Source organism: Monodelphis domestica, chromosome 2, assembly GCF_027887165.1.
Source record: "Monodelphis domestica isolate mMonDom1 chromosome 2, mMonDom1.pri, whole genome shotgun sequence".
NCBI lineage: Eukaryota > Metazoa > Chordata > Mammalia > Didelphimorphia > Didelphidae > Monodelphis > Monodelphis domestica.
This window is the reverse complement of record NC_077228.1, coordinates 263933690-263946042: the sequence shown is the minus strand read 5'-3', so window position 1 is coordinate 263946042 and position 12353 is coordinate 263933690. Positions and strand designations below refer to the sequence as shown.

At 33.8% G+C, this 12353-nt stretch overlaps 1 protein-coding gene across 1 annotated transcript; it reads right to left on the bottom strand.

Annotated features, from left to right (window-relative positions):
• Positions 1 to 5914: 5914 nt before the first annotated feature.
• monDomV1R1208 (vomeronasal 1 receptor monDomV1R1208) lies at positions 5915 to 6874 on the bottom strand. Its single transcript, NM_001166797.1, has one exon. It carries the CDS (start codon positions 6872 to 6874, stop codon positions 5915 to 5917), a length of 960 nt encoding a protein of 319 aa, NP_001160269.1.
• Positions 6875 to 12353: the final 5479 nt, after the last annotated feature.

Genomic DNA, 12353 nt, shown 5'->3' with positions numbered 1-12353 from the left:
TACTAGATGTCAGGAATTGCACATGATGCTGGAAATACAAAGAAAAGGCAAAGGAGAGGATCTGCTCTCAAGTAGCTTACAGTCTAATGGAAGAAATAACATGCAAACATTCTAATACAAGTTATTTTGGACATAATTGACTGAGAGAAGGGAGTGGAAGCAAGGAAGATAAGGAAATCTTTCCTTAAGTGGGGGGATTTTAACTAACCCTTAGACAAAGTCAGGGAAGTGAAAAAGTAGAGAGGAGGTGAAAACGCATTACATACCAATGGAGGTCAGGCATTGGAATATGTCCGGAATTGTCCGTGTCTTGTTTAAAGAACAACAAGGGATTCTTTATGACTGTATTAGAATTCATTGTGAAGGGGACCATGAGTTAGTTGTAAAAAAAAAAATACGGAGTATGCAGATTATGAAGATCATGTATCAACAAACAGATTTTTATTTGACCCTGGAGGTGGTAGAGAATCACTGAAATTTATTGAGTATGTATTTAAACTGGAAAAGCACACTTACAGATTGAGGAGAGGATAGAGTAGAATGGAGAGAAAACTGTATCCAAAAGTTTATTGTAATAATTCATGTACAAGATAATAAGGGTTAAAGCAAAGTGGTGGCAATATCAGAGGAGAAAAAACGAGTACATATTTGAAAGATATGGCAAATGTGAAATCAAAGGCAAAATTTTATATATGAATGAATGAGGAGGTAAGGATGATACCAAGGTTTTGAGTCTTGGCAACTAGGAGGATGGTGATAATCTCAACAGTAATAAGGAATTTAGATAGAGTGGTGTTTGGATTTCCTTGAATCTCACCCTCCCCTGTTGGTTCTGCTCTTATCTCTTTTTCCCCATAGAAATGTTTAAGCATTTTTTCTGTTGTTTGCCCATTTCCCCAGTCGTTTTTTACCCTTTTGGATTGGGAATTCTGCAAGCTGCTTGCTGATTCTGTCTCTTCTGCTAGCTTGCAGGGATTGGCACTGTGAATTATGCAGCAGAAATTCACAAAGCCAAGTGGTATGAAGTTCTGAACCTCACTATGTGTTGGGGCCAGAGCCTGGGACTTTGAAGGGTGGGTCTGAGGAACTCATTCATAATTGTAGTTGAGGTCCCTCAATCCCAAAGTTGGCTTGTGTCTAGGTTAGGAATCTGGTGCAGTAGATGAGGGGGTTAATCAGGTAGCATTCCTATGTGTGCAACTTTGCTTCCCTTTCCCTGTTATCGTGTTAAAATCACCTCTCACTGCATACCTTTCAAGTTGTGCTCAGTGGGATAGCCCCCAACTCTGTCTTAACGATCGATTTTGATTCCTGTCATTTTGAAGAACTTTTCAAAAATTAGTTTGGAAGGATAATCAGAGTGATTCTGGCTTTCGTTGCTACTAAGTTGCCATCTTCTAGGGTGAGTGTTTGGGAAGAAACATGACTTCTGATTTGGAGAATTGTGAGCATCTTTGTCACTATAATAACTTTTAGTGGTGGGATTCTTTTTTTGTTTGTTTAGTCATCCACAATACTTAATGCTAGAGATTGGGCCTCCACACTTCTGGAGGTAAAAGTTGGGCTGATCCTATTTTTTTCTTTCTTGGGCTTTTGAGTTTTGAATCAGTCAAGAATTTCAGAGACAACTTATTCTAGGAACTCACAAGCTTTCAGTTCTAATAAAGTTTTCTGTTCTAGGCAAAATATTGATTTCTTCCCTTTTACCCACCCACAGCCAAGACTGAACTCTTTATGCTCCTTGCTTATGATTTGGTTTGAGCAGTAATAGACTACTTCTAGACTTAACTACTACCAGTTATCTTAGAATATCTGCTTCCTTAGAGTAACCGAACAGCAAGCTCCTTTTTCATTTTATATCCCTGACCTGATTATACTGCTGCAGGGTTCAGATTGGATCAGAAACTTGAACTGAAACCCCACTCTTTGGATTCAAGTCACATCCCTACTGTTAGTTAATTTTCCTCTTTTTTAAGTATACTGGTCAGAGCCCACAACTTCTTCTCATACCTGATTGGCTAACAAAGTCGTTCTCCGTTTTTCCTGGATTTGTGACCTACAAATATGTAGATACCATCTGACAACTGTTCCCCTTGAAGTTCCTCTGCATAAATGCTAAGAGAGTTCTACTATAAGTTAGGTATCTCCTCTTGCTCTGGCATTCAGCCTTTCCCTGAACACTCAGTTAGCTATTTCTCCTTGGCAGATCCCATTGCCAATATTTGCAGACCTCTCTGTCTCCTGATTAAATCTGAGATGAAAAAAAAAAACTCCTGGTGAATTTTAATTGGATTTACCCCTTTGAGATTAAGTCAGATATATTTTCTAAATCTGTTGTGAGGAGTTTGTGGAAGGTAGGAAAATCAATATACTGCTTCTGTTTACTCACATTGTATTATCTCTTAAGGCCTACACTGTCCTCTTCTTTTTTGATCAGATTGGTTAAACATTTATCAGTTTTCCTAGTCATTTCAAACAATCAGTTATTAACATTTTCCATCATTTGAATTCTTCAAGTTTATTCCCTATCCTCTAATTTTAAACATCACTTCTTTAGTTTATTTTAGTTATTTTCTATTTTCTTATTTATTTATTTTTAGGTATATTCAGTTCATTAATCCTATATTTTGCCATTTTCTTAATATATATTTTAAAACACATAATTTCCCCCTAAGGAGTAGTACACTTTCATCTTTGTAATTTTGCCATTTTTATTTATTATACTTTCTTGTATTTAATTATTATTTACATATATTGCTCTTAAAAACATTCATTATTTAGGATTTCATTTAAAAGTTATTTTTGTTGAGCTGTGATTTGAAAATGATGTTTAATATTCCTCTAATTTATAATTCTTTGCAATATTTCCATGACCTAATGTATTGTTAGTTTATGTAAAGGTTTGATGTAATACAAATAAATAAATAAATTCTTTAACAGTCATATTTGAAATATCTTTTAATTTTAATTTTATCAATAATTTCTTCAACTGTATATATTTCTCCCTTTTTTTATTCATCCAAAATTGAGAAATGGACCTTCAAATCTACTACCTGTATTTTGCATTTCCCTGTAACATGGTTAATTTTTACAATATGAATTTAGATATTAAGGCATTTTGATCATATAGGTTCAATACTGATATTGGTTTATTATCTGTTTCATTTTAGCAAATATAATTTTTTCCTTCTATATTGTATACTTTTGTCTTACCTTAATCAGTTAGAATGTTAGAACTCCTGATTTTTTATGTTAACACCTAGAAGAAAATTTCTTTTTGCCTCTCCATTTTTTCTGCATATATTTATTTTGAAGAGTTTCTTGTAAGCAGGAGATTATAGGATTTTGTTTTCTTCTCCAATGTCACTTTTTTGTTTCATTGAATCATTTAATCTATCTACACTTAGAATTTTGAGAGTAACGTTTATATTTTCTCCATTTGGTTTCTAATATGCCTAATATACCTTCTATTCCTTTTTTTCTTTTAATGATAATCATTTATTGATTCAGGAAATTTTGCTTAATATATCTTATTGAACACTAATTATACAAGCTCTCTTCTTCCTCTAACATAAAAGGCCTACTTTCCAATTTCTCATCCTTTCCCTTTCTTTACCAATACTATTAATTATTTTTCCTTATAACTAGTTATTTAATACTTCCCCTCTTTTTTCTCTCAGTTAAATAGTTAGATAAAATTCTTTCTTTCACTCTCTACAACATACTTTTAATTGTTAAGTATTTTAAATGTAGACTCTTAATGATCAATTTAGTGAATCTATCAATAATATGGAAATAGGTTGTGTAAAACCCACTGTAATTGGGCATCCTCTGCCAGGAAGGGAAGGTGAGCTGGGGGGACTTGAGGGAAAGAACATGAATTTTGTAACAATGGCAAAATATTCTAAATTGATTAATTAAATTTTTTCAATAAAACAAAGGAATGGAATCTCTCTATAGCCACTGGAGCTGAAAGAATGAGATGGCAGGTACTGTTAAATAAACATGAGCCCTCATCAAGTGGAATTTTTTAATCCCTTTTACTGGAATGGCTAAATAACTTATGGGCAAAAGGGGCTTTGGATAGAGTCCTCCTTTAGGAGTTAGAAGAGTAAGTTTCTAATTCTGGCCTTTCTAGAAACTAAGTATGACTTTGTAGAAATCACTGTCATTTCCTTTCTTTGGGGATATTAGATTCTTAATAAAATGAGGTTTTTAACTTTTGAAAGAAAGTTTTGTATATTTTTTCCTAAAACAAGAATGTATTGCCCTTGTTCAACTCATTTATTTTCACTTCTTTTGTTTTTTTATTATTTATGAATAAACATTTATTCCCTCTTTAATCTCTGTTTTCTCCAGGTTTCCTTGATACTCTCTTCCAGTGCTCCTCTTAACTGTCTGACCATCTTCATCTTTTTTTTTTGCTCCAAATTTATTTAAGTCATATCTAATCACCTTGACCATCCCACAAGACTTTGTCATAGGCCCTCTTATTTTCATTCAACATTATATACATAACCTCATGAGCTACAAGTAATTCAATTATCATGTCTTAGATGATGATTCTCAGAGTGACTTCTCCACCTTTTCCCTAACATCTACATTCAAATCCCCTTCTATTAGATATCTTGAACTCTATGTCACATAGACATCTTAAACTCAACTGAACTTTTTTTCTCTCAAATAATTCTGCTTTTTCTTCCTATTACTATTGAGGATATCACCATCCAACAAATTAGCCAACATTACAACTGAGCATTAGATTTCATCTCCCTCTCACCTCCTATATCCAATAATGTGACTTAATTTCTAGATTTTATTTTGTTAAAGTATTTTGCCAATTCCCCCTTTTGTTCTCTGAAAAGCAGGTATATACATCACATCATGCATGTATTGTAAGAGCCTCCTCATTAGTTTCTCTGACTCAAGACTTTTACTACTCTAGTTCATCATCCACTCAACTATCCATTTTACATTCTTAAAGGACAGGTCTGATCATGTTATCCCTCTATTCAATAAATTCCATTTCCTTCTTATCACATTTAAAATCAAATACAAAATCCTCTAAGTGGCATTCAAAGTATTTCAAAACTGAAGCCATTCTGACCTTTCCAGATTGCTAAAACATTTACTCCTCTGCCTTTACAAATGACACTGCACTTTTGCTGTTTCTCTCAAAAGATACTATATTTCTAAATCATATTATTTCCCCTGACATTATCTGGCTATACCCTTTCCCTTGAATTCACATCTTTTTTACATATATTCTCTGTCTTCTCTCAGAATTCAAGAGAAATCCCACTCTCTCCACAATAGGCCATTTCCAGTACCATGAAAATATTCCTATTAAGTTTATGTGATATATACACTATTTATTGTACATAATTCTATATTTGCTTCAATGTCTTTTTTGCCGTTAAAATGTGAGCTTCTTTGGTTCAGATATGATATTTTTGTCTTTCTTTTTTTTTCCTATCACTTAACAAAATAACTTGCATTTGTTGATCATTTTATTGCATATTATACTATTTTATGTAATTCACAAAAACCAGGAATTATATTTAGGACTTAATTAATTCATATGTGATTAGCACAAAATCATGTAGCCTCTGTAGAAGTGATATCATATTTCTAGTTAAAAACTTTCATTTCACAAAGGAGGAAATTGTGGCATATAATGGTGATATAACTTACCAAGATGAGTTATCTAGTAAGAGTAAACTGAAAGTAGCCTGAGCCCTCATGATGATCATTTTCACACTGAGGGGTGAAAGAGAAAGATACGTCATTTACAATCCAGATATGAGACAATAAATTCTTTCAAATATGGTTTTATAAAATTCCATGTTTATAATCTATATATTTTCTTTGACTGGAAAACCATAACACATGAAGTATTGAGGGGAGATTAGAATCAATAATTGACTAATCCATTCATGAAATCCTTGTGATGCCTCTTCTCCTTCCCAGGTATAAAATGACGTTTTCCAATACGATTATCACTGCCAATCAGCAATAAGGGAGAGAGGGCAGGGTAACATCCACCAAAAAAGGCTCCAATTGTTTCCACCTCAACTTCATTTTCAACACTATATGCCACATATAAGGTGCAACAGTTGTTGATCCAGTAGAATAAAACAAAACAGCTCACAAGCAAGAGAATGGTCTGAGTGGCCTTGATTTCAGGGAAGAATCTAGAGGAATTGCTATTGCTATAAATGTGCTGCACTTGCTTGCTATGTCTATAGAGGAGAAGCACCATGTGGGTACTGGACAATGCCATAAGCAAGTGAAAGATAAAGTCATGAAGAGTCATACCAAACAAAAATGCAGCTTCAGCTTTGGTCTCATTTAATGGTCTTGCCCCGAAAATATGTGACATATACTCATACCTGGAAATATTGTCATTTTTTATTGCTTCATTTTGTTCAATAACCCTGATATAGATCAATGCATTTGTTACACAGAAAAAGAGGAAACAATGTAAAATGTATTTGTGGGCTTTGACTTTGATCCTTGCCCACACAGAGTTGTTGGGACTGATGATGATGGCCTGGAACATGCTCAGAAGGCTTGTTGTGCATACAGAAAATCCCCGTGAAATTCTATAAATGTAGAAGACTACTTTACACCCCAAATCATTCAAAACATTTCTCATCCCAAAATAAAACATGATTTCTGGAATGCCTCTGGTAAAAAGTGTTGCCATATTGGCCACAGTCAAATGAGCAAGAATCAAATCAATGGGCTTCTTTTCTTGAGGCTTTATGAAGGCGATACAAACATAAAGGACAAGCAGCAATGAATTCCCTACAATACCAATGGCACATTGTAAAAAGAAGGCCACACCAAAGATCAGCTCACTAGATATCATTTGTCTTCACGGAGTCAGTAAATCTGATACCCCAAAGAATTGAAGAGCCTAAAAAAGGGAAGAAATAGACAACCTAAAAATGAAAGTAATGTGTTTGCATGACTTTCACAAACATCCCTTTAATGTCCCATTTCTTCCAGCTGTTTGAATATTGAAAACTGATTGAATCCCATGTCTATGGTTAATAAGATCATAGATCTATATATAGATAATAAAACAATTACAAGGTATTATGATTCCCTCTCTTTGTAAATTAGGAATCTGAAATATAATGTAATAAATTTACTTGATAAATGTTACCAGAAGAACAGAGTAGTACATGTCTTTTTTCTTTTCAATACACTATTCTACTTTAATTTTTCTTCTGGAAAAATACATTTCATATCTGTTGGAATCCACTGACTTCCTCAGATAATAGTTGTATACTATTTAACATTTATAACACATCAAGGGGAGGCAACTGGCTATCTCAGTGGATTGAGAGCCAAGCCTACAAATGTGAGGTCCTAGGTTCAAATCTGGCCTCAGAAACTTTCCAAGTGTGTGACCCTGGGCAAGTCACTTAACCCCAATTGCCTAGCCCTAACAATTTTCTCCCTTGGAAATAATAAACTGTTTTGATTCCAAGATGGCAGTTAAGGGTTTAAAAAAAAATCAAAGATTTCCTTGACAAAAAAAAAAAATCAAAACCCATAGTGATAATAGTTTGCAAGTTTTGACACAGAGCCTCGCCACAGGGGGAAAAAAAAGTTACTAAATTTTAATTTCTTTCTGGACTTCCAATTTGCTCACAATTGTTTTTTCAATCTACATGAGGTCCTCCCATTGCTTAATTGTGCCTATCTTTATTGTGGACATAATTACCATGTAATACTTTCATATATCAAATGCTTTCATCAGGATTTTTATTTCTACCAGACTATCCTGAAATCCTTCTATGATGTCACTTGTATGTTTTTGGTGATGATAGTGGTTTTATGTATATGATCATAATTTTCTCTCAGAAAAGTTGAGAGAAATTGTTATTGTGGAACTCAATAAAATATGAGGGTGCATTAAATTGGAAAGATCAAGTTTAATTTTATTAATTTTATTTAGTTTTGTTTTATTGAAAATTATGTATTGACTATCCTACTCTAATCCATTTCTTTATTGTGTTTTGCTAAAATTCAGCACAAAAAAATTATAATTTTATATATATAATTGGTCTATAAAAATATATCCATGTATCAGCACTTGATATAAAACTCAATTTCATAGCCTCATTCATCCTTTGAAATGATCATGTCTGATTTTTGAAAATATTACTTAAAATTTTGAAAAGTACTGTAGTATTACTACTTCCCTGAAAGTCTTTTCAAATTCATTATCCTGCTAAGTAGTCATTAGAATAATAGAATTTGTGACATTAATTTTTTAATCTAGTTATTCCATCTATAATCATTTTCAAATGCCTGCTACATGTCATCCAAAGTGATATATCTTATGGATTTAGAAAAATCAAAATATAATCCATATTCTCAAGCATTTTATGATCTAATAGAAAACACCTTATAAAAAAACAATGTATAAGCAAACTGGATGGCAGAGAAGATTCAGAGTTGGAAGATGGAGTATCCTATTCACAAAACAAAAAGAAAAGTGTCACTGGACCAGAGAGTGCCTAGGGAAGACAGTTATAAGGTATAAGAATACTAGAAAGGTTTGGTCAAATAGATTATGAAAAGTATTAAAAACCCTGGCGATAGAAATCTACTGAACTTTATTGAATAGGGGAGTGACTTGGTCAGACTAACATAGTGTAAGATTGCTTTGTTAATTGAGTAGATCAAGGACTTGAAGTGGGAAGAGATTTGAGGTATGGAAACTAACTAGATGGCTATTGAAATAGTCCAGGAAGGAGCTGATGACCAAGATTTTAGCAGTGTCAGAAGAGAAAGAGTTTATTAATTTGAAATTATTAGTACAGAGTTTAAGATGGGAGACTACAGAGCAGAAGAGAGGATTGACCTAAATAATGAGATTTGAGAATCATTTACATACAGATGACAAATGAATAACTGGAAATGGATACAATCAACAAGTGAATAACACAGAGGGTCAAGAGGGTCCAGGACAGAGAACAATTGACTGCCCAAAATGAAAGGGCATGACTTGAATAAATATTCAGCAATAGCCTATACAGGAATAATTAGCATAACCTTGGGAAAGAACCAAAGAGAGCAGCAACATGAAAACCTAGAAAGAAGTGTATCAAGTAGTTGATCAATAGTGTCAGAGGCTGGAAAGAGATCAAGAAAGAGGAGGACTGAAAAATAAAGTCCATTCTATTTTTTTGGCAATTAAGAGATTGTTAATAACTTTGTGGAGAGCAAGTTTCAATGATTGATGGAGTCAGAAGCCAGACTATGGAGCATTAAAAACAGAGGGAGAGGAGAGGCAAGAAGGCACATTTAGTCAAAAATGGGAAAAGAGACAAAGAACAAAAGCTAAAGGGATCTTTACTTTTGGAAATGTATAAGAAGTGATTGGGAATTGAGTTAGGAGAAAGTTAATTAATTGAACAGTGTGCTCAGAACTTTAGGTGAGTACATAGGTGAGGATAATGGAAGATTAGATTCCTCTCTCTTTGTAATCTTTCCATATTACCTGTGATGTGGAAGAATACTATGTGTGACAGAACACATGCCAATTAAAAATGATATACTTTGCTTTTCTGTGTTTAGAGGTACTAATGTGGCGTAGAAGAATGTTTAGAGACAATTACTCTGAAAAAAACAAACAAACATATTTCAAATGGAGAAACAGAGGGTTTTATTTAATGCAAAATATGTTAATATTCACAAAATAAACTGATAGACATAGTTGCCCTTTTTGGTGGGTGAAAGTTAGGGAAGAAAAAGGGACAAAGGAAAGAATTAGAACTCATCAGATTACCAGTATGAAAAGAGGAAAGTGTATGGTAGAGGAATGTGAGGTTATCAATATTGAGAGAGCAAATGAGTCAAAAATATAAGACATAGTCAAGGGGGAAATGAAATAAGAAAAGTAGTCTAGAAAGAACAATCATTAAAAGAAGTAATGGGGTATGTGAAAAAGAGAAATGTTAAAACATGGAAATAGAGTGGCTTCAGGTTGGTTTCATTTGGTGAATTGTTAAGATTAGGTAAGTCAAGAACTGGAATAACAATGACAGTAAAATTGATTCAATTAAATTGAACCCTGTGATTAAAGCATTTACCCTGTTTAGAGAACTATACAGGGAATTAAAAATAATGGCAAGGGGAAAAATAAAGAATTCAAAAATGTTAGTGAAAATAAGAGATACAAAGTATTGATTAATAAAATGTTGATAAGAAGGCATGTTTAAAGAAACAAATGGAAAATATGGAAAAGGAAAATAGCATATTAGATAGGAGATATGAAAATATGTTCAGGAAAAGGTGAGGAGGAAAAAGAAAGAAATGAAAAAATAAATGATTTTAAAACAAAATGAAGAGGTAAAAAGTGAAGAGAAATGAGACAGCATAAATTTTTATTAAAACCTCTTATATTCTTTAATGCAGGAGATTACCAAAAATTGTTTTTAATCATAGAAAATTGGAAGGAAAATCACAACTTGAACCTCACAAAATTAATTAAAATGTAATATTTGACAATGAAAAAAATGAATAGTAACAAAACAATCAAGGAAAGGAAAAAGTCTAAAGAATAAAGGAATGATAAGACACAGCTCAGGTGCTTGAAAATGATATTATTAATTAAAGAAAGCCTGCATTTGACTTCTATGGTAATGAAAGATTACAGGAACAACTATTATATTTAAGCTTTCAATATTTTATGGAAGGTGGGGCAACTGGGTGGCTCAGTGGATTGAGAGTCACGCATAGAGACAGGAGATCCTAGGTTCAAATCTGTCCTCAGACATTTCTCAGCTGTGTGACCCTGGGCAAGTCACATGACCCCCATTGCCTAGCCCTTACCACTCTTCGGCCTTGCAACCAATACATAGTATTAGCTCCAAGATGGAAGATAATGGTTTCATATATATATATATTTTAATAGGAACAAGAGAAATATTTTGGGGAGAAAAATTCCATCAGAATAAACATATTTGATAATTAAAACACTTCAAGAACAGTTGGATGAGTTAATCTGAGGTTCCCAACTTCCTTTTCAGGCAATCATTAATACAGCATAAGAAGAGAGATGAGATAAACTAGCACAGCAACACAATGGAAAATCAGAATATATTCCTGTCTCATGTTCTGTTCTCTTAATGTGAGACATGTAAACCTCAAAATTTCCTTAGACTTATAAATGTTGGAAATTTCACCATTGGGATATTTCATACTTGGAAAATTTCTTACTGATAGTCTATTGGAATGGGAACTCCATTGGCATGGGAGGTTCCTTCTCTTCCCTTCTTAAGATTACTTTAGGACAGAAACCCTTTGCTGAACAATGGAAAGGACTTTGACCTATGCTTAAGCATAGAACAGGAATTTCTTTGAGTCTTGATTGATTTAGAATTGATACAATGGAGATACTCCACCCTATTCAGTCCTAATAGGATTGAGTAAGGGCTGCAGCCTAGATCAAAATTTAATTATTCCAATCTCTACCATACTCAAGTTAACAGGATTTAGAAAGGGCTGGAACAAAGGAGTAAAGATTTAATCATTTGAAAAATATGACCTTCAACAGACATGTGCAAAAGCCAGAAACCTCTGGGCGGTCCTGGGTTAAGCGAGAGCCTCCATTGACAGGGAAATTGATGAAGAGTGATTGGTAGATGTGAGGACTGAGGGGAGGCAACTTGGATGGTGTCCTTAAAGATAGGAGGGCTGGAGACTCGAGAGGGAGGATTGAGTTTTTGGTTGGAGTGGTTCCTGGGCTCTGAGGAAGCTTGCTCTGAAGGAAGCTGAAGGTGGGGGCCTCTGAGACTGTTTCTCCATTTTGGACACGTGAGTGAAAGGGACTGATCTCTTTTCTTTGCCCCAGCTATCTAAGGGCTTGGGCCTTTTGGCCCAGCCTAAACAGAAGGGGTATTTAAGCCTTATTCCCTTCTCTCCCCTTTCTCTCTCTATATATATCTCTAATTCCTTTCTTGCTCCTATTGTAATTAAACTCCAAAAAGGGCTGACGGCTGACTTGAGTTTTTCATTTAGGAATTACATAGCTGATTCCTTGGCGACCTTAAATTAATATATATATCAGTCTTTTAAAGTGATTCCCTTGTAACATTGTGGCTGACCACACGGGAGTCTAAAGAATCCTCTCAATAAAACTTTTTCCTTGCCTTTTTACTATACTGTTTCACCACTTAGTCCTTTTTTTAAAAAAAAAAAAAAAAACTTGGCTTAAAGACACAGCTGCTAGAACACGTGAGTATAAAAAACTTTTTCTCTTTTCTCCTTAAGTTAAATTGGAATCAGCAGTTTTTTCTTTTTCTTCCCTTTAATCTTAAGGGACAGCT